The sequence below is a fragment of the Coturnix japonica genome, chromosome 19 (genome assembly GCF_054131305.1).
Source record: "Coturnix japonica strain WE chromosome 19, WE-NBRP24, whole genome shotgun sequence".
Lineage (NCBI taxonomy): Eukaryota > Metazoa > Chordata > Aves > Galliformes > Phasianidae > Coturnix > Coturnix japonica.
The window spans coordinates 6,180,757-6,203,551 of NC_140681.1; the positions used below are offsets into that span (position 1 = coordinate 6,180,757).

A 22,795-nucleotide genomic window follows, 5' to 3' on the forward strand; every position below is an offset into this window, starting at 1 on the left:
CTGACTCTCTTTTGTATTTTACACTCTTTATTTAGGAACAACCAAAAATGTCTGGTTTCATTTCAACAAACTGTACAAGCAAGCTCTTTCCCTCTCCCACCCTCACGTTCACATATACAAAAGGAAGGGAAACTTGCCGTTCACTTCTCAGAAGTGGCATTGTTGCTACAGGGAGTTCGTGCCCTCGGAATGAGAGCAGTAAAGTCCATAGCAGTGCAAGCTACCCCAGCCCGAGTCACAGCCACAGCCCACAGTCACAGGCAGCTTCACTTTTTGTTTTGTTTTCTTCTTTAAAACCTTTACCAAAAGTAAAAACTATTTCCTGCCTCTCCCGGCTGCCAAGGTGACCAACTCAAATCGTGGTCTTAAAAAACACTTAAGAACCCACTGGAACCCCCCCCCCGGTACAAAGACACAGCAGAGCTGCTGCTCTGCCCCCAGCTGCATAGCCACCCTTATGAAAGGTCCCTGTGCAGCTACAATTAACATTTTCCTTTGGATAAATCCAAGCAAAAAAAAAAAAAAAAGAAAAAAAAAAAATTCCAGGTCATTCAGCACCAGCATGATTTCTAAATAATAATAATTAAAATTAAAAACCAAAAGAAACCAAAAAAAAAGAGACCCCCATTAGGCTGACTTTGTGGTCTGCTGTGATCAACACGCCGTTCCCAAAGTCTCTCTTTAGTGCAATGTTAGTATGTGCAAGGGGAGTCACAGCCACGTACCCAGGAGCTCCGCCAGCCAGATGGGGCAGACAGAAAGTGCAATTTATAGCAAGAAGTTTTCTATGCCACGGATTCCTAAGCCCAACCTTCGCTAGCACCAGTGAGCAAGAGCCCTCCTGACCCACCCTCTGTGGCTTCGGCCACACCATCCACATCTGGCCAAGGGCAGCCAGCAGAGCGCTCTGCTGCAATAGGCAATGAGAGAAAAAGAAAGGGAAAACTGCTGCTGCTGCACTAACAGCGCTCACCTGCCCTGCTCTAACGGCTTGTGATGCCAGTGCAGCAATCCTGGCACACAGCACAAACTGAACTTGCAAGAAAAAAACAGGAAAGTACAGCTTGCAAGGCCAATCCCCTCGGATCAACTGAGCAATTAAAATGGAGGTTATGCAGCGAGCTGAATCAGATGGATTTGAAGAGTGAAGCCAGGGTTATTTGGGAAGCAGGAGAAAGAAATCAACGTTCCCATCTGTGCCTGAGTGCTGAAGTCATCCTTCCCTTCCCCAGTGACACCAGCGGCTTCCAAACATCTTCTGGTCACATCTCTGAACTGTCTCAGATAGCAGGACTGCAGGGAAGGAGGAGCGCAAAACTCCCCCCCACCCACGACCAAAAATCATTACTTTTCATTAAAAAACAAACAGCAGCCCAAACACGGAATGCAAAACCAGCCCAGCAAACAGCCAAGCAGATGCCCTGCAGCTCCAGCTCTGTGAGCAATGCTCTGCATTGAGCTGCGGGGGGGGGGGGCTCAGATCACAGCTGCCCAATAGAATCCCCCAGCAGGAGGGGACACAGCCGCCTTAAATACCTGCACTGGAGCTCTGCATGCTGACTGACTGCTGCAGGACATGTGGCTGTGTTCAATCCTCCTGCCGGGGCTGTGAGCCTGATGGGCAGCAATGCTCAGCTCGCAGACAGATGGAAATGGGAGCCCGTAAATCATGGTTTAGTGTTCTGTTTAAAAAAAATAATAATTTTTAAAAAGGAATGATCTCCAGGATGCTAATTAGGGAACAGAAGAATTAGCAACCCACGTAGAGCACAAAGCAAATGGAGAAATGAAACAGCTTGGCTGATGATATGGATTAATCTTGCACTGGGAGAACCAGAGCCCTGTAGGTGAGCGAGTCAGGCACAGCACAGATCAGAGCCTCGGATTATTAAGCAATTGGATTGCGACCTGAATCTAAGCAGCCTCAAAGACAGAAGTAACAAGATTCACATGGATTACAAAGGATGCTCACTGCTGTGCTTACTGAGCCCAGGCTCACACACAGCTGATGGAGGTGAAGAAAGTAACTTCCCTTCCCTACTAATGCTGGCTACATGACCTCTGTCCTGCGTTCCGCCTTTCGAGACATCATCTTTGATTTGATGATGATAAATATTCACACTAAGAGCAGGACTACAGTGACACCTCCCCTCACCACCAGGAGAGCTGTGCTGGGACTGGTGAGCCACCTCCACTATTCAAGCTCCAGATGCAAACACACAATTTCTAATATCCTGCCCCTAACCTCAGTCTGCTTGGAGATGACACCTGCTTCTCTTTAGCTTCAAAACTGATGTGATAAGGAAACAGAAGACCACAGAGCTTAAACCCTCTCCCCTTCAGCTTATACTTCCATGGAGATTTCAAGTCAACTAAAAAAAATGCAGCTAACGAGGAATGTGTGGGAGTCAGAAAGCAAACTCGGTTTACTTTTTATGTTGGTTTTTGTCCTTACATCTCCCCGCCCCGCACAGCTCAGCCCTGCGGACGGGGGGAGCCTGCATGGAACCACTTCTTAGAATTCCTCTGCCCCAAAAGAAAGAAAACTCCTGCTGTGCTTGTATGAATGCATGCAGACAAAGCTCAAAACCCTCAGCAGCTTCCAACCCTCAAGGCTGTTTTTCTGTGTACACCGGGAAATTCTCCCTTTAACTTGCGAGGCTTCTCATCATTTTGCTGGAAAACTGGCCAAAAAAACAACCCGAGTGCAAAACGTTTCAGCTAGTGCATGGGAAAACAGTTCGGAGGGCCCACTCCACACCACCATCCTTAAGCACTTCTGTAGATGAGGATCACTCTTCCAATCAGCCGCAGGCCTTTAAGTGCACACACCAAAACCCCACAGAAAACCGCCCTGAATGGGCGAACTACATTTCCAACATATTTATATAGCGAGTAGTTAGTAGAAGTGTACATTTTTAATGTACCTCTTAACGCAATAAAGAATCAATGGCATATCTGAACTGTATATATGTGTACTTAAATAAACCTGCACGTACATAGACAATAGTAAATTACCTACCTGCATTTGTTCTCTGAAGGCAGCACTGGACATGCACCCACACTCCATTCTGGCTTGTCTCTGGCAGCACCCCCATTGTCCCCCATCTCCTGGGCAACATGGGGTGGTGGTGGCATTGCTGCTGTGCCTCCAACCAAGGCATGCAGACAGCAGTGCTGCTGCAGAGAGGAATTAGAGCCTGCTCTAGCTCATGGCATCCCGGGGAGGATTTGCGACTGCTAAGGGGGGTTACAACAATGTGTCTGCATCCGAGCGCCCACCAGGCAGGCATGTACCATGGGAAACCCCTGCAGCAGAGAGAGCTTCTCCCAGAACTTCGGGCAGCCTCATGAAGAGGGGAGAAAGAACAAAGTGGAAAAGCAAAAGAAATTAAAGGTAGAAATCAGACACCATCTTTGGAAGAGGTCCTGAAAGAGCTTTTTGTTTTTAAAACAGATTTTTTTTTTTTGTAAACCTCTGGATCTGATCCTTTGAGGCTTGCTACCCACCCTTCTAATAAATATCATTTACCACCAACAATAAAGTCTCCCACATTAAAAAGCTCTCACTAAATAAAACCCTTCTACAGAAAAAGCTTGGCAAAAATAAGGAGCTGTGACTACTCTCCATAAATACATCAGCGGGTAAACACCAAAAACTATTTAAGTTAAGGGACAATGTTGGCTCCAAAACAAACCAGGAACGAACCGGCCACGAATTAACTCAAACTAGAAATCTAAAGGAAGTTTCTAACCATTCAAAGGCAGCGGAGCTCTGGAGCAGCCTTCCAAGAGCAAAAGTGAAGGCAAGACATGGAACCAATTTTGAGCTGGGAAGTGATTAGTTTCTGACAGGACGGTCTGACACAGCACTGGGCTGGGCTGTAGCTCAGGCCTCCTCCAGACCTTGTGTTATGCTACGGAAGGATATTAAAAAATGCTTCATGCAGCTGCATCACACAGCAACCATTGAGACAATGGGAGCACGTCAAAAAGGAGCAGGGTTTGGAAGCAGAGGTTAACAGAGAAACCTGCTTGGCTCTGTCACATGAAGGCAGAACTGCTGTGGATGGAAAAAAAACCCCAAAAATGGAAAAAGTAAATAGTTAAAGTTATCAGCACCGCTGCTGGACAATCCTCATAGTCACAGAGGGCTGAAAGTGGGAAACTTCCTGACTGCTGCTGCCTCGCACAGCCCTTGGAGACAACAATGGCTTGAACCACTCTCAGCAGCTCTGTGCTTCTCCGTATTTGTCCTCTGAAGAACGGCTTGTTCTCTTCGAACAATGAAAAGGATTCCAGGTCAGGATGGAAAAATTATGATGTGCTAGTTCTCAGTGATTAAAGGGAGACTTGGAGATTGAACAGCCTGCTGCAGTCAGTCTCCAACTGCAAAAAGGAACGCGTTTTTGGCCAACAAGGGACAAACAACACCGAACTCCCTCTCCTGCTGCTGCTTAATGAAGAGCATGCAATGCTAAATTTGACCTCACCCCTAAGGATGAACAATGAGCTCCCACCTGGCCTTAATGCAAGACGTTCATTCTCAGGTACCTTTTCTGACACGCGCCCACACATACACACACGTGTGTATCCTGCAGAACTCTTCATTGCCAGAGCTCAGGGACTGAAAAAGGCAGAGAGGTTATATGCAGCCATGCCAGCCTTTAGAGAACAAACACCTTAATGGACAGATGAAAAAAAAATGTATTGTGCCATAATAGTCCATATCTAAGCAATGACCTTGTTTACACAATGTCTGAGATTCGTTATGCTTGTATAGGCAGCTGTAGGCATTGGTATATGAATATGAAATCTGAAAGTCTGTCCAATGTAAAGCAAACAAGAGCATCCTATTTCCTGGGCCACAGCCCCAATCTCTGCCAGCCCTCAGCCGTCTCCTGGGCTGGACCAGAGCTCTGCACTCAGTGCCCAGTTTGCGCTCGCACTCTCTCTCGTGCTGCACTCAAAGATCTCATTTATGGCAGTGCTTTATCACCACGTCCTGCTCCTGACGTCTGTTCTCAGACCGGCCCATCGACTTCTTAAAGACCAAAAACTTCTTAAAAGTAAGAGTGGATCCTCTGGGACAAGTGGTTTGATTTCAGTCTGTTTCTAGGAAAAAACACAACACAGGTGTCAGAGATGCTCCATCATGCTGCAGGGACCTACAGCTGGGGAACAGAGGATGCAGGTGCACCTCATGATAGCAAAGCCAGGAGCCCTGATGGAGCAGCTGCAGAGCTGGCCCCAGCATCCAGTTGGGATGGAGCGGGATGCCTGACGTGCCTTGCCAGGCCATGGGACCTCACGGTATAGCAGAATGCCATGTTGGAGGGTGCCAGCAGGGACATAGTGTGGAAACCTCCCCTCTTCTGCACACACCATTCAAAAGTAAGTTCTAAAGAAGGGTCAGACCCAGCAGATGTACGTGACACACTGGCCCTGCATGTTCCCTCCTTCTTCTTAGTCTCTACCAATGCCCAGGCCTTGTCCTGTTCCAGATAACGATGAATGATGCTCATATCACGTGAGCCAGCAGAGGTTCAAAACAGGAGTAGGACAGGGCAGGGAGAGGTTCTGCTCTGCACAGGCATGGAATGTGGGCACACAAGGGCACATGTGCCGCCCAGGACCATGGCAGAAGTTGCTGTCAGTATTGGCAAACAGCAGCCAGACTCCTTTCTTCTCAAACAGCCACCGCTTCAGAAATAAACCTAAAGGCCACTTTCCCCCAGGGGAAGGTATATGCACAAGGCACACTGCTGGTTTTACCCCTAAAGCCAGGATGTGGCTTTGGAGCTGGGTGCTTCTTACAGCCCTGCCATGATCCCCTATCCAGGGAAGGGCTTCCTCAGTTTAAACCCGAATAGCCTCAGCTTCCAGTGGGAAGCAGAGTGCCCAGCACACATCCCCCTGCCCTCAGGCCCTTACCAAGCTGTGTGATGGGTGGCTGGACAGGGGCTCCAGGGGGCTCAGATGCCCCCTCTGGACCGCCTGGCTCCCAGGGCTCACTGTTCTCTGACACCTCCGAGCCAGCATCAGGCGGCCCTTTCTGGCTCCCCGTCTGCTCGCTGCTGGAGAAGGCATCCTCAGAGCTGCTCCGGGTCTCCTCTTCCGCCTTCGCTGCAAACCACACCTTCACCTGCTGGGCGCTGAGCTGGGTGCGCTCACAGAGCCCGGGCAGATCATCCTCACGCAGCGCCTTGTGCTTCTTGTAGTGCTCCTCCAGCACCTCCTGCCCTGCTGTGCTCACCTCCAAGAGACCCGGGGGGAAGATGCCACGCCGGTAGTTCTCATACCATTTGAGCTGCCCGTTCTTGTAGCCGTACCGACTGTCACCGAACCAGCGGATGACCTCGGCCCGCGGCAGGCCGGTCTGCGACACGATGGCATCGTACTCCTGGTTCGTCGGCCGCTGTGTCTGCACAAACATTTGCTTCAGTAAGTGCCGCTGCTGGGCTGTTTTCTTAAAGTTCATTTTGGGTTTGGGAGGGCTGGGGGGCAGGTTGCCACCGCTGTCCCCCTTCTCACCTGCAGCAGTGCCGGGGGCCTCTCCCTTGCCATTGGATTCTGTCACACGGAGTTTCTTCAGGTTGATTTTGATGGGACTCACCTTGCGCTCGGCTGAGTTGGGGTTGTTGGCGGAGGCATCGAGCGAGCCGTTCTCACCCAGCGCCCTCAGGTCATCCAGAGAGTCTTCTCCTTCCCCACGGCCGTTCTCAGCCTCTTCTTCCTCCTGCTGCTGCCCTGCTTCCTCCACTTTCTTACTCTCCTCCACCACCTTCTTCTTCCTCCTCTCTGTGAACCAGCTGTCAATCTCTCTCCGTGTCATCTTCGTTTCCCCCCTCAAGCGATTCACCTCTTCCTCCGGCGGCTGAGGATTTTGGGCAAAGCTGCTCTCCAGGGCCTTCAGCTGCTCCGGCGCGCGCTCCTTGTACTTGGTAGCTGTGAAGTCAGGTGCCTGGTGCCATGACTGCCGCCTGCCCGGGTGCTGCAGGACCGGTGTGGCCGCAGCCGCAGGTGTCAGCTCCGCTCCTTTAGGAGGCACTTCAAAGGGAATTTCAGGCAGAGAGTCAAGAGTGCTGTCTCCGGGGAAGATGGCCCTGCCGCCTCGCACGTTCCTGTAGTGGTACCTCCTGTCGCTGAACCACTTCCGAATCTCCTTTGTGGACAAGCCAGTTATTTTTGTCAGCCGCTCGACCTCAGCCTGCCCAGGGAATTGATTCCTGCAGAAGCTGCCCTTCAAGGCAGAGAGCTGCTCGTGGGACTTCTTGTTCTTGAAGACGTTGGGATCCAGGAAAGTCTGTGAGGAGATGGCTGGGCAGGCGGTGAGCACCGACGGGGTGGCTGTGACCACCTTCAGTGCTGAGGCGCTGCCGGAGCTCACTGTGCTGTGCTGTGCTGCCGGTGGGGGCTTGGGGACGGAGCTCACTGCCAAGGTGAAGGAAGAACTGGTGCCCTTCAGCCCATTGGCCATAATGGGCTGTGTGACCAGCAGCCCACCCGTGCCCTCAGGCTGCCCCACCACATGGCCTGGCAGAGTTGCCTGGATGAGGTGCGGGACGCTGCCAGGGTTGGCAACTAACGGCGTGTTCAGCACCGTGATGGTGGGCTGCGGCACGGACTGGATGACCGTGTTAAACATCTTCTTCCTGGCATCTTCTATCTCCTCTGGGGACCAGCTGATGCCCTGCTTCAGCCTCTGAGCAGTGAACCAGATCTTCAGCTGCTCTTCAGGGTATTTTGTCACCACGGTCAGGTAGCAGAGCTCGGCTTTTGTGGGGTAGGGGAACTTGTGGAAAGAGTTTTTCAGGAAGCTGTTGGAGTCCATGGCTGCATTGTACGTGGGAATGCTGCTCAGGGGAATCATCACCTTGGGAAGGGACTTGGACGTAGGTAGCTGCTGATGCAGGGGAGGCTGCTGCTGCAGTGAAACAAGCTGTGCAACGCCCGCCGGCAGAACAGGCACATTTCCAATGATGGAGCCATTCACTACATGAGATGATTTTGTGGCACTCGCGGTGGCCTGGCTGACCGGCACCGAGTTGCTGGTAAATGAAGCCTCTCCGTCCTTTGCCTCCGACTCAGCACCCAGCTGACTGGGCACACTCTCCTTCAGAGTGTGGATCTTTTTGGCCTCAGGTTTGCCTTTCATTATCTTCATGATGGGGGTTTTGGTGATGATGATTTCAGACTGACCATCCACCACTTCCTCAGGGACCTCTCCTGGAGGGTCGTGGCTGCCAGCAGCATCCGAGAGGCTCTGCTCCACGACAGTATGACTGTCCTGCTTAGCCACCCTCCAGACAAAGCTCGTTTCACTGCCGTGCGACTCTGCATTGTGCTGTGAAAGCCCTTCGTGGCTCTTCACCAGAAAGTTGCACGCAACGCACACAAACGTGGGCTCTTTGCTGAAGTCTGAGTGCTCAGAGTCCAGATGCCTGAAGAAATGCTGAACATCTTGAGACCCAAAGTCACAACCCTTGCAGATGTAAGTGTCCCCATCGGTGATGCTGCGGTACCCATTGGACAATGCTTCGCTGCTGCTGGTGGTGGCACCAGCATTGCTCTGGGCCAACCCTTCAGCAGGAGCATCTTGCTGTGCTTCTTCAGGTTCCTCTTCGACGGTCTCCAGTTCGGTCTCCTGAAGCACCAGTGTTTTTACTGGGATCATGCAAGGAGTTGTGGATTTCCTTTTGCTAGCCATCACTACGATTAATCCAGATGATACTATTTCTCTTTAACTTAAATTAAATTAACATTTAAAAAGCGCTATTGCAAGTGCTCTGTCTTCTAGATTCCAGCAAATTCATGATGTCCCAAGGAGCTGATGTCAAATGTTGACAAATGTTCATATTTGCCACTGAACCTGAGGACAAGGAGAGGGAGGCGGGGTTATTTCCCTTGGCATCACACAAAGCACAACTGTATTTAACCGTTTCACTCAATAAATCACTTTCAGTGCCTTTTGCTGGAAAAATAAATAAATAAATTAACTTGACCTTGGATTTCCCATATTTTTAGACTCACAGACTATGAACTACCTGTTCGAAAAACAAACACGCCAGCTGGAGCCAGCCATGCTGTGGCAGCGGAGCCAACCTGCTGCTCAAACCGCACCTCCCTCCCAGTCCAGCTCACAACCCCAGCCTCCTCCAGTTCCACCCTTTTATAAAGTACCCAGCTCCACACACAGCAGTGCTGTAAGCACCCATGGGTGCTGCAAGGCAGAGCTGAAGACTTTTTTCCCCCATAATCTCTTGTGAAGGAATGCAAGGTATTTGTGGTGCTGTGCACGCTCAGCTCCATTTCACTGCTCAGCTCTGCACCCTCCCATGCAGTGAGCAGCAAAATGCAACTTTCCTACCCGTGCAGCACAACTGTGCAATGCCTCTTTCATAGGCTGTACCACGTCCTCATTTGAGAAGCACAGACACCAGCATGTCCCCTTGCCATGCCCTAAACCAGCACTGTGCAGGGAGAGCCTGCTGGGCTCCTGCCTGCTTCCCATCACAACACTTGATGGAAACCAGCTTTACACTTGTAAAAAAACCTGAACTTAAAAAAAAAAACAACTTACCATCCTGCCCAATGAGCCCAGAGGCACCTCCCACCCTTCAGAGCAGCTGGGCTTCCAGAGCTCCTCTACCACATACGTTCTGCCCCGTGCTTAGAGAAACACAGCTAGGAAAGGACTTTGTGATGCACGCGCAGTGCCAACTCTGCTGCATTTTGATGGCAGCTTTTAGGACAGAGATCCTAATGCTAAAATCAAACCGGGGGAGTACAGTCTGACCTCCATCACTACTTCTTTAAAAGTTTTTGAAATATCATTCTGGCGAAAAAAAAAAATGATGTCAGCTTACAAACAGGAGAGCCCAGATGGGCAATTCTGGGCTCAGCAACTCTCGGGCATGATTTAAAAGATTGATGGGAAAACATAACTTCCCGTTAATGTGGGCTGATCTGAGATTACAAAACAGTACTGTAAATAGCGTTAGTCATCACTGGACTTGGACTTGGCACTGGGAAACGCTGTTTGCTGTGATAGAGATTCACAAAAAAGCAAGAAATTATAACTTTGACAAACCTATAAATGAAACAGCCTTAAAGCAGCGCGCTGCATTTGGATGGTGCAAGCTGCGTGTTCTCAATACCTGCTTTATGCTGCTCCTCTCTCACCTCCTCGCGGCCAGCCTTCCCTTACAGAGGGCCAGAAAGCTATTCATGAGCATTCGCAAGTGGAATACTTGGATGACTATGAATGGGTTCTGCTATTCAGCAGGGAACAGCATCCATTTGACACCAATCCCAAGATCCTCATTTTTGATGCTAAGTTAAATATTACACAACCTAGCTGGATACGGTGACCTTTCTAAGTTGAGTCAATTAGGAAAAAAAACCAATAAGAGCAGCCTGAGGGTGACAAAATACACCTTTCCAGGCTGGAGTTTGGCGGTGTGGCAGCCTCTGATACACAGCAAGGAGGAACTGCCGGGCCCTTCCAGCAAGCTGCCAGCTCCAGCATCCACCCCCAGTACTGGAGGCAGCTCAAGTCCCAGACAGAGCTCACGTTGTGGTTACAGAGTTTCCACAAAAAGGTTATATTTTATCTGTCAACAGAGTGAATTTGATACAGAGCAACCCAGATACACAAAGACCCCCATTGTGCCCTGTTAGCGGAGTGCCTCTTCAGAGCATGCAGTCAGTATTATGTTGGGTAAACGTGCAGGATCTGACCCACCTATGGAGAACCTAAAAGCTCCCTGTTTCATTTACCAGCACGTTTGCATCGTGCTCAAGTGCTCTCTCCAATGAGTTTTGTTAAAAATGCAATCAGGGCAGCGCAGCCAACGCAGCTCTCCTGCTGGGGATCCAATATTAATGCCACCTGAGAACACAGATTGCAAATCTGGCTGGAAGTGCATCAGAGCGCCAATTTACTGGTAAAAGAAATTAATGGAGTGTACTGTTTGTCCGCTTCATTTCCATGGAACAGTTGCATAACCACATGTTAAGAACATGTTTTATTCACTGCTCACCTTCTGGAATGTACTAACTCCTTTAATACAGCAATAATATATAATAGAATGCACGATTCGCTGATCTCTGCCACTGAAATAAGCAAGGCTATTTTAATGGACAGGTTAAATTAACAGCAGAAAAAATGTGCAATTAAAAAGCAGCCTTACGGTGGAGTTCAGCTTGCCACCACTGCGAATGCCTCAGACCCATCTGCACAGCCATGTGAGAAGAACTTGATTTCCTATGTATTCCTATGATTAACTGGAAGAAAGATGAGCTGAATGCAACATCCACCCTGCAGACAAGAAGAAAAAAGGATCGTCCTCTCTAATCCGCACCTGCCAATTCAACAGCGAGGCAGCACAGCAAGCAGCAGCCACCACCCCATGACCCCGTGGACTTAAACCTGTCTCGGATGTTGGAAATGTGAAGGCAAACTGACCTCAAGCGGAGGAATTTGGTACCAGAGATGCTCAGAGAGAGCTCACAGCAGACGGGCAGGCAGCCAGGAGCCTCGGGCCAGGTCTGGTTGCTCAGAAAGGAGGAACGGAGGAGGAAGATGGAAACTGTTAAACTCAGGATCTCAGTCCCAGAACACAGTGCAGAGTTTCTGCTCCAGGCAGCCCCCAACCCAACCGGGCCAGGAAGCACCGCCGGCCCCACAGCCGCTCTGCATCGCCCAGGAGAACAATGCCCAGAGAGCAGTCAGAGGGAGCTCAGAGCTTCAGAAACTGCGCTTCTGCAGAGATTAACAAAGGGAGGTTTCGAAATCGGCACTGCTGAGTATGAACTTTCAGCTTTTTCCAGCTTGGCTGGATACAACTGGTTTGGTTTTAAATGTTTCAGTGAATTAATGAGTTCGGTCGTTAATGCAAAACACTCATTCTGCGTGGTGCCAAGGTCCCCAGTTAGAAGATTAATTCGGTGACCTTTTGCAAACCTCCCCTAGAAACAACGAGGAGAAAACCAGCCCGCAGCACCAGCAGCCATCCGCACCAGGGACACATCGGATGGCGCAGTCCTGCTGCAGGCAGCTCTGCCAGAGGGTAAATGCTCACTTAAAGGGGGGGGGAAAAAAAGATCAGCACCAAAATAGAAGTAAAATAACAGTTTTCTCAATGCTTTCTGTGCCTGTTAGGCAGGCAGACGCACTCCCCAGGTCAGGGACAAAGTTGATGTTTCTGTCTCATGCGGAGCCAAGCACAATATTGGCACTTCAAACAACAGCGGCTTGTTTTTCAGCTGAAACACTGCAGGCCCCACTTGATATCACAAGAAAAAGAAAATTAAAGAAGAATAGTTGACACTTGAGAGCTCCCCCTTTACTACCTGCAGCACGGTGTAGAAGATGCAGTCCTTCCGTTGGGAAGTCATCGAGGCCCTCCAGCAGCAGCCAAAGCCCAGCAATGAGGACATCCCTGTGCCCTGCAGCCCAGGGCCAGTGCCTCCCCCTGCCATCTTCTGCACCACAAAGGGTGGTCCCAACCCCAACTCAGGCTGCAGTTACCTGGGTGCTGGCAGGGGAGGGAGCACCTGGTGCCCACAGCCCTGAGGACGCAGCCCCTACTGCTGCCACTAGCCCTGCAGTGCCAGGGCTTTTCCTCTTGGGTTAGTCATTAACATTTGTTTTTCATTTTAGTCCTTTCATGAGAAATCATGTAGGAGTTTACCAGTTACACTAATTATCCAGCTTGTTGCCAAAACATGCCCTGTTGGGGCTGGCAGGAGGCAGGAAGGCCGCGGGCTCCTGATGTTTCCAGACTAAGGAGAGGTGAGGTCTGTCCCCAACATCTCTGATCAGCCATGGGTCTCAAGTCACAGGCACTGGGTACCATACAATGTGGGGTGAGGGTGCGCAGCACATCACACCCCAACAGGGAGCTGTAAGCAGGGCAACTGCTGCTTCTCAGCATGGGGACAGCAGTGCCACCGACCTGCCACCCGCAGCCTGGTCTCAGCACACAGCAAGGCCCGCACACAACATTCAGCTGGGTTTAACCCCACAGGGAACTGCAAGTTCCCATGAACGAACAGCTCAGGACACCTTCTCCTCCACTGCAGATCACTGGGGCTCTGCCACTGCTGGTGCTCTCAGCCAGCCATAAAGCACCAGCAGCCCCAGACAAGCCCCGCGGGCAGTAACAGCCTCTCCATGTCTTATTGTCTCACACCACACCAATGTACAAACACACGCACCGGTTGCAGCAGTTCCGAGCTCCGAGCTGCGTCGCACAGCCAACATTTGTGCTAAGGAACAATTTCTCTTTATGCCGACTGCCGGGGCACGCTGCAGCCCAAGCCTGGCTTTGCACTGCATGGCTGGGCTGCAGGCAGCAGACCCCGCGGCCCAAACAATCGCCTGCATTCTCCATTTCTTGGCAGGCCTCAAACAGACGGGCGTCATTTTCATTCAGAGCAGTGCAAGAGAGCTATTCATTAGGATCTCACCCTTCTATAGGCTGCTGCACCTCTCCATTTCAAATGCGCCTTTAAGAGGAGACCTCTCCTCCACCCTGCAGTATTTCATTGACCTGTTTCAAGCTATTTCCAATCTGGGAGATAAGTCTGTGGGTTGAGCTTTACTTCCAGAATAGCAGCACTGCGCCTTCGTCACTGTTACCTGGGCAGAGGCTGCTTTTGTGTGCTGGCACCCGGGGACCGATGGTAATTATCTCCACTCTTTTTCAGCCGAGCACAAACCCAAGCGAGATGGGAGCTGGAGAGGGGTGCCTGAAACAGAATGCGATTAGAGTATAAAAATAGGTCACTGGGATAATATAACCTTTAGACTACTGGCAACGTGCCCCCCTCAGAGACAAGCCTGCGTGCTATATTTCAGCAGAACGTCGGGAATAAAAAACACAACACACATCAAACCCAAACCACCGATCATCCCTCTGAGCTCCGCGTGCTTCTGTTTGAACATCACCAACACTCATTCGCTCTCTCTTTTTCCTCTGCTCTCATCCATTTGATCAGGGACCAAACGAGCATTATGCAATCACACCCCTGTGACATCTCCAAACAAAACCCTCTTTCAGGGCTGTGTTACAGATCTGCTCTGAGCTCTGCTACCTTTGCAGGGCTCCCACCTCCGCACACAGCTTCCATCCTCATATTTTGCCCACGCTGCTGAACATCCCTGGCCTTTCCCCAAAGGAAACAGGCAGACAGACAGCGCAGCACCCACCTGCACAGCCCTGAGGACTGGTAGAGCACACTCTGCTCATGAGAACTAGGTCTCCCATCGCTGGCACCCATCTAGTGAGCTCCAGTGTGTGGGTCTGTGCCCAGCTAGGGCAGCAAAGCACCAGTGCCACTTATAGACACAGAGGGGCTCTGATTCCAGCCCCCCGTGCTTTTTCTAGCAGGTTTGCTTTTGCTTGCATTGTCATTCCCTGATCACAGACACCTAAAATGGCCACGCATGGTCAAAAGGGTTATATTCTGCAACAGCACATCCATTTGCAAAGCACCCCTTGATTCTACACATACAGCTCACTGTTGAGTGCTGCTATTTAGACAGAGCAACGTCAGCTTTGGCAGAAATCAGCTCTTTGGAATGCATGTGAAAATGGAAAGATTACACCTAAAATATACCTCTCGGTGTTTTCATAGCTGAAGTTGCTCAGTGAGCTCCAAGCCAAAAAACCATCAGGGAGCTCAGGAGGAAGGCTCCACGGTCCCAAGGCAAGATGAGAACCATTATTAGGTGCTGGCCAATGTTACATGAAAATACCTGAGTCTTTTAAAGCAGCACCACAGAAAGGCATTTTGTGGAATACCTCCAAGCTGCATTTCCCACACTGTTCTCCCAGCCCCATTGCAGGCGCACACCCATTCCCATAGGGGTGCCCCAGCTTGAGGCCATCACTCCACACTCAGAACCTCAGCTCTAGCTGTTACAACACTCATTGTAAAAAGAAACCCAGCATTAGCTTTTATACCATGAGTTTTAAAACAAGATGTGGGACATGTGTGGGAAGGCCCAAACTGAGCTATTAACCAGTACCAGACACCAAATGTGGGGTGCTGGAGCCCATCATCTGCAGCACAGACAGCACTGCATCCTTCCTAGCTGAGCCTTCCTGCATTACTTCACTCACCGTGCCCTTTTGCAATATGCTAGTTCTGAACACTGCCTCGCTTTCTGGCTCGCCAGCAGCTCCCATTCCCCCCACTTGCAGTTGCTATCGCCAAACAGACAGCTGCAAAACACGTCAGCTGAAAGCAAGGAAAGCAAGGAAACAGGGCTGGCAGGTTGGGCTCGTGGGTTTTCTTCCCATGGGTGCTGCTCGGAGCCCTCCTTTCAGACCCTGAGCACAGCCGATCGCTTTTGCAGCTTATTGAGTTGCGCTGGTTTATGGCAATGTTTTTCTGCTCACTGAACTGGCTCATTCTTTCAGCAGAACAAACTGTTCCACGTTGAGGCAGGAGTTGGCTGTGTTTTAACAAAGGATTTTTCCCTTCTGACAGTGTTTTGCAAAAGACCCAAAAAAATGAGTTTGGAGCCAAGTTACAAAAGGTCAGGAGAGGCTAGGCAAGCAATGGGTGTAGTTCCTGTATGTCACAGCCAGTAAAGGAAATGGGTGGGGAGAAGAGGAATGGCGTTTTGAGCAGAAATAATACGTATAAAGGGATCTTAATGAGGATGGCAAGTATGCAGGCACTACGATTTTTGCTTTACCGAGGTAGGCTGAGGTCTCTGCAATGATTTATCCACATGGAGTGCGTACATTATACGGTCCAAGCAGCAACGGCAGCAAGAAAAAATCTGCCCTGCTTGCTTCTCCTCCCCTGGCTGATTGATTGCAGGGAGCTACCAGCCTCTCACCTCCCTCAGCCCAATGAATATTCAGAAGGCCTCTGCTGAGAAAACAGCAGTAAATCACCAGCACAATGCAGGGGGAAGGAAATACTACACTGAGAAACCCGGGTGAGACTGCTCTGCTCCAGCATCCCTACCATTACTAATGTAGGGCGAGACGTTCCCACAGAGGTTGGTCCTGTGCAGGTCTGCTCTACCTTTGTCCTCCATCTGCACGCCCAAGCAAGGTCGGGAGCTGACAGCAGACCTTCCTCTTCTCTTGAGCAAGCTGGGATCAATATGCTTTTGTGTTGGATGGTTGCAGTTCTGCTTGGCCCTGCTCTGCAGCAGCTGGCAGGGTCAGGTCTGCCTGTGCTATGTATGGTGCATAGGCAAAGCAAGATGGGCCGGCAGATGTTGAGAGAAAGGGAGCCCAGGGGATCTGCAGCAGCTGACAGTATGTAATGCCTGATACTGAAGCTTCTCCAGGCCCCAGAGGATCCCTGAATAGAAAGAAAGCACCCGCCATTGGAACACAGCCACTTTTGTGGCTGGAAGGGGCAGATGTTCAACCCCATACAACAATGCAACCCAACAGTTGAGACTGTGAGTGAAGAATGCTGCATCCACTTAAAACTGAAGAGGGAAATTAGGGACACTGTCTAATTCTCAAGTCACCATTTGGTCCTAAAGCTTTGAGTTCACATACCTGCATTGCAAGAGGGGCACAGGGTTTTCTTCCATTGCCTTCAACAACAACACCCTGACCTAAAGTGCTGAACCACAAGGACTTCAGCAGCATACGGTCAGACCAGCAAGTTTTCAGCTCCTTCAGCTGGAACACATTTTTCCATAAGAGCCCTTTTTAAAACCCATATAAGAGATGGACTTCATTCTAGGTCTCCCTGGGCAAAGTACAGGAAAGTCACAGCTGAGCACCTGCCAGCCAGAAGCAATCCTCATCACCTGCTCTTTGCTTTGAAGACCATTTGTGAAGCCGTTCTGGACAGTACGCAGAGAAACTGAGCAAAGTTCAAGGGTTCTTTGTGGTATGAACAGTTCGTGACAGGGCTCTCCGCTTCCTCCGGCTGTTCAGTGGGACTTGGAATGGATTAGCTACAGAGAGGCAATTATTTTTGCGTTGAAAGCTCACCATCCTCCGTAGGTCAGCTGTGAGCTAAAAGCATCCCAGTTATTCACTGCTGTAAGCTGGAGGAATTTCCTTACTCTCAAAAGACTGACATTTAAAATTAGTCTCAAGTACAGTTGTGATAAACAAATCGCGTCCTCCTCCCCTCCCCCTTCTGTTATTTGGGGTGGGGTTTTTTGTTGTTGGATTTTTAAGCAGCGCCTGCTGTTCTCAACAGCAGCATTCACCAGGAAGCAGGAGAACCATGCAGAGTAACAGACCAAAAGCAGCAAAGCCAGAAGAGCTCTCTCCTTTCCAAGCTCTCCCTTAGGCTTTTGATTCCCCAGACCCTTAATTTTTAAACTCCTCATACCATAACAAACAACAACAGGAAGCATTAGGCTGCTTTCACCACGCTCTTCCCGTGAAGAGCAGAAGGTGAGAGGTTGATTTGTTACCTTACCGCAGGGCACAGAGGACGATCAGGTGCTGAGGCTCATCCAGGACATGCTTCTCATGGGGTGGAACACGAGCTGGCTCCCAAATAGCTGCGGGGGAGAAGCAGCCCTTGGCAGGCACATGGGGGAAGACGGCAGCTATTTTAAAGCAGCGTGACAGCCTACGGAAAAGGGGCTTGGGTTTTGGGTTGAGGTTTCCTGTGATCCTTTATTCCAAATAATGATGCATTCATTAATTTGCAGATCACAAGGCCTTAATATGAGGAAATTTGTTAAAGAAATTCAGGCGTGCTGGGAGAATTGCTTCCTTGCCATGCATTAGCGAGCATACCCGCAAAGTGCCAGCAATCACTAAGCCTCCCCTCAGCATTCAGAGCTCTGTACAATAGAGTTTATTATTTTTAAGCTTTTCAGACATCAGTGTGGCAAATTTAAGAGCACTATTTGGAAGATTAAGACACGAACACCACCGTATTATTCAATTTAGCTCCAACACTAAGCATTTTATTTCTGTAGACAGTCGCGACTAAACCTCCATTTCCAACTGCCAACAGACAGAAATACTTACAGCTTTAAGTCACATTTCAGCACGGTCTTGCAAACCAAATTAAGGAAAGGAGAACAAGGAAATTACTGTCATTATGCAAATAGTGCCCAATTACTGCCAAGCCATACAGAACCAACCTTCAGGTCGCTGCCATAGGTTTTAAAACAATACACGTACGTACTGCAGCAAGTGGAAAACTGTTGTGGGTGCCGCCAGGTGTGAGGTCATCAGAACATCTCCAACAGCTGTATTCTCTGAGCACTCACTGTATTCTCTGTTCACACAGGCACAGAGGCACACAGCTCTTGCTAGCCAGCTTCCTCAGCTTGCTGTCCCTAACAGCAGCCATGCTGCCATGAGCTCTGGCAGCCAACCCATTGAACCCACCATACATGGCAATAGTTCCTGTGTTCTCAGCCCATAAGAGTGCCAGGAGCACCAGCAATCTCACTCTCAGCTCCATGGACAGGCACTGGCTCACCTTGAACAGGTGATGCTTTCGGCAAAGCATGCCACAGAATTAAGGTGGTCACTGAGCCGCATCACTCGCTCCTCTCTTGAGCTCCTATCTGGGGCCTTTGTGGATGACTACACCACCAAAAAGCATGTTAAGCCCATGTTATACCCTCAGAGGCACAGAAGCCAAAAGCCTTTCTTCTTCAGACACAAAGGACAGCCACATTGCAGCAGTCTGAAACACTCACCATCATCATTAGGGTGAATGGCACAGGATACATTTTTTAACTCTGTTCAACATAACTCAGAGAACAGCATGAGACACTGAACTGCAGGAGGGGGCAGTACAGAAGACCAATGTAACAATAATGTTAGTGCTGTGTCAGCAGGCTGCCTGTGAGCCCAGGGCTGCCTCCAGGCTCAGGAGCTGCAATACAGAGCTTTCCATTTCCAGGTCAGCAGCTCAAACCAGAGGGACATTCACAGAGATAAGGCAAGCATTGAGATAAGGTGAATGACATACCAGGTCCCTGGGACAGGAGCATCTTGTGGAGGTGAGGTGCCAGCAGGAGCCAAGCTGTTGTTCACATCAGTGGGAGAACAGGCACAGAAACGTAGCACGAACAAATGCAGCCTCCATTTTCCAATAGGCCACTTTCCAGTGACTGGCCCAAATCAGGTCAATGTTACTTTATTTTAATTCTGCTTAGCATTGGAAACCCCAGAGCTGAAGTTATTTAGCTACTGCCAATGGTACAAAAAACAAAAAAAAAACCAAAAAAAAAAACCAAAAACCTAACAAAACAGACACTGCAGACAAAGGAGGGAAACAACAACCCAGCACTGTTTCTCCAGGTAATTGCTTTCTACCTTGTGCTAGGAGAGGAGCAGCCTTAGAAGCATCTCAATGATACGGCTGCAAACAGACTGCATGTCAAGCTGGGTAAGACTCAGGACTGCAGGAATTCCCCCCATACAAAGCCCATAATCATCTGTGGATGAGAGATGAAGTGGGTGGATATGTGAAGCCAAAGGGAAACAAGGAGAAGGAACACTGCAGCCTGTGGGATGCAGCTCCCATCAGCTCACAAGCACACAAGGCAGCACCACAGTCAGATTCCTTCAGATCAATCGAACAAATCCTCATGCTGAGCTGCTTACTTGAGTGGCCAGCACTGGGGAAAATAACCAAGTGAGAGGTTCAGTAATTGACCTCCATGGATGAATGCTGCAAAACTGTATGCACTTTCCAGCAACAGCCAGGAAAATGGCATGCAATGCTATCCCAAATGCTACACAGCCATAACGCCCCAATTTTTGAGCCTCTTCTATGACTCTATGATAATTCAGGCAATGATACTTGAGAGGAAAGGGTTTGGGGTTTTGGGAAGGGCTGCCACAGAGAAGAAGAAGCACAGACTTCATGCTGACCATGTAAAAGCTTATTTGCAAGAGGGACAGGTCTCCCCACCACTGGGCCATGCCTCCTTCACAGCCAATAAGAACTTTATGCAATAAATACCCCAAAGATGAAAGAGCTGGCCCCAGCTTACACCCCTAGAAGGTTGCCATTAAGGTGCTTTAGTGGGTTCCTCAGCAGGGTACACAAGGCACTGTGCTCAGCTACAGGTATACAATGGGCAAAAGCAGGAGAATACTTTATAAAGGAAAAAGGTAGAGGAGCACTGGAAACCTGCTCCACCAAAGTTGGCCATTGACTTCAAGCTAATGGAAACAAATGAACGTGATACTAAGGATGCCCAGCTCAAGGAACAGCTGCCTCCCATGAACATCTGTGCTATGCAGGGAGCTCTGTGTGGGATCTCAAAGTGACAGCATGGCCCCTGGACACTGGTACAACCATCCAAGTGGATGCTGTTCTCTTTTCCCCAGGAGAGCAGAGGAAAGGCCCAGACCTTCTGCTCTGGGCTTCTCATTCACTGTCTATAGAGGAGGCTCTGACCGTCTTCACTGCCACAGCACTACTGGGCTGGAAGTGAAACACCCTTTCAGAAAAGGACTTGCAGCACTGAGCAATGTTCAATAACTCACTCAAGGTCCCAGGAAGTGATTGAACTCAGCACACGTGCGTCACCACATACATTTATCAGAGATCACCCTTCTCATGGGTCACCTTTTCAGAAACCCTCCCAGTCTGTATACAAGAACACTGCTAAGAGATTACACTGAATTACACTGAGACACATTTATCAGTGAGCTTCCCTTCCAGCCCAACAAGTTTGAAGTGCTGCTTCGGAAATAAAACCCAAACTGTACCATGTTGAAGCAGACAACTGCCCAATCAGCAGCATTTGTCAGACTTCAGACCCAGCTGGAGATATGAGGGTGAGTCTGGCTCACATTTAATCATTTCGTTTTGAAGGTGACCTCCAGCAAGTCAGAACATACCTATACGAGAGTTATGTTGCAGCTTCAATCATATATGCTGCTGTATATCTCCAGATGAAGCAGAGTATCACAGCTTTATTGCTGCTCTGAATGCCAAAAAGCCTTTTTCCTTTGCATGATGCCTCACCTTGAACCTGCCCTGGACAACACTCTGATATATGGTCTGATTTTCAGGTGGTCCTGTGTGAAGCCAGGAGTCAGACTCAGTGATCCTTATGAGTTCCTTCCAACCTGGGATATTCCACGACGCCTCAGCCCCAAGGCTCTAAAGCACATGCTCATCCATCCACAGACACCAGAAGTGGAAAACCCTTTGGCAGCACCTTCCACAGCCTCTGGGCACCCTGGCTGATCAAAGTGGCAGTAATAAAATTGCACATCCCCAAGGAAACAGGGCTGGGGCCAACACAGGGCAGGCAGCCACACTGCCCTCAGCCCAAACCCTGCTCAGCTCCAGCACAGAAACAGCAGCAGGTGCAAAACTTTCCAGTAAGGAAATGTGTTCCTAATCCAACAGTCAGTCAAACCAAGCTGTGGATATCTACAGCACTCAGATCGTTTTCAGATGATGGCAACAGTAAAGTATGAGGCAATAGGTCTGGAAAGGGCCCCACAGGGTGGGATTTGCTTTTTGTGCAATACAATGCAGCGTGGGTCTAGCCAACAACTTTATGCACTATCTAAGCATCTAGTGGCTTCAGTCTCCATATACAATCAATTGAACTTGTCGGTGATGTTTTATACATACCCTGAGCAGACGTGTCAGTAAGAAAGAGAACAGCTCTTCTGGGTGGAGCAGGAAGGGAAAGATGGGGGGAAGGGATGTGAGCACATCAGGAAAGCACCAGTTGGGAAAACTTCACAGCTACACATCCTGAATGGGCCGATACGAAAATGAAAGCAGAGCTCAGTTCCCAGACCAGCTTCACAGCTGCACGGCCCAGCAAACCACAAGCTGTATTCTGCACCCATCCCTGCCCCTACCTGCAGCTGCCTGACCTGAGCCAATGCAGTGGAGCTTCTCAGGAGGGAGGGAGCCCTGAACAACCTGTAGCACATCTCAGCACAGCCACACCAAGTGCTGCAAGTGGAAAACTCCAAAGATTTCACCTCTGAATGCACTGAATGACCATTTTCTTCTTTCAGAGTTGTCTACTTGCTTCAGCATCAAGAAATGCACTTTCCAAACGTGCTGCTAGGAATAGGGTGTTGTAAACAAAGTCTTACAAAAAAAGAAGGTTAGCACACAACATATTTTTCTCATTACTTCAATAGAGCCTGGTAAAGAAGGAGTCTATTTAAAAATCTAGGGTGGGGGAGAATTAGCTCACCAAAACCATAAACAGATTTGCTTTGCAATTTTAGGCCAAGTGAAAAACAAGACGGGGTATGTGCATATCGATGAACACAATAGCACAATCATTTTAAAAACAAATGAACTGGGAAGGAAAGGACATCAGAGGAGAGTGGGGGGAAAGGAAGAGCTGAGGAAAAGGGGCCAAGTCTTAAGAGAAGAGATTCTGAGAGCTGGGCTCTCAAAGCTCCTCCAGAAGATACTGGATGCTCTGCATGTGCCAGAGCAGAGCTGGGAGCACACAGAGAGGATGACACAAGCTGCTCTAACTCTTTGCCTCTGTGTGCAAAGCCTCAAGTAACAAACGACATAATTTTCTGCAGATGTAACACAGAGGAATCCTTTCCATTCACCCAGTGACCTTCCACACAAATAGTCCAAATGCACTATTACTGTCTTTCAGTGGCAAATACTGAGGATCTAAAACTTGATCCTTTTCTCCCTACTCCATCTCCCAAGAGGCTCCTGACTCTGTTTATCAAGCCAGGCTGGCAGAGTCCAAAGCTTCCCCCCTCCTGGCCTCACCAAATTCTCTAACACTAATGGGAAGGCAATGTCAAGTTATGAGAGAGCACCAACATTCATTGCACTAACAAGGTGACTGACA

At 49.5% G+C, this 22,795-nt stretch overlaps 1 protein-coding gene across 8 annotated transcripts in view; it reads right to left on the minus strand.

The window, feature by feature from the left end:
* Nucleotides 1-9: 9 nt before the first annotated feature.
* ZHX3 (zinc fingers and homeoboxes 3) overlaps nt 10-22,795 on the minus strand; it is a 33,170-nt gene continuing 10,384 nt past the window's right edge. The window contains exons 3-6 of one of the 8 annotated variants that reach the window (XM_085520253.1): nt 13,649-13,758; nt 11,196-11,323; nt 5,935-8,872; nt 10-5,115 (exon numbers count right to left, since the gene is read on the minus strand). In XM_085520253.1, coding sequence (XP_085376379.1) covers nt 5,105-5,115; nt 5,935-8,710 — 2,787 coding nt within the window. In that variant the 5' untranslated portion in view covers nt 8,711-8,872; nt 11,196-11,323; nt 13,649-13,758 and the 3' untranslated portion in view covers nt 10-5,104. Of the gene's footprint in view, nt 5,116-5,934; nt 8,873-9,583; nt 9,839-11,195; nt 11,324-11,470; nt 11,772-13,648; nt 13,759-22,795 lie in introns of those variants that run through there. The other 7 variants (XM_015881433.2, XM_085520255.1, XM_085520254.1 and 4 more) reach the window with 7 other exon arrangements.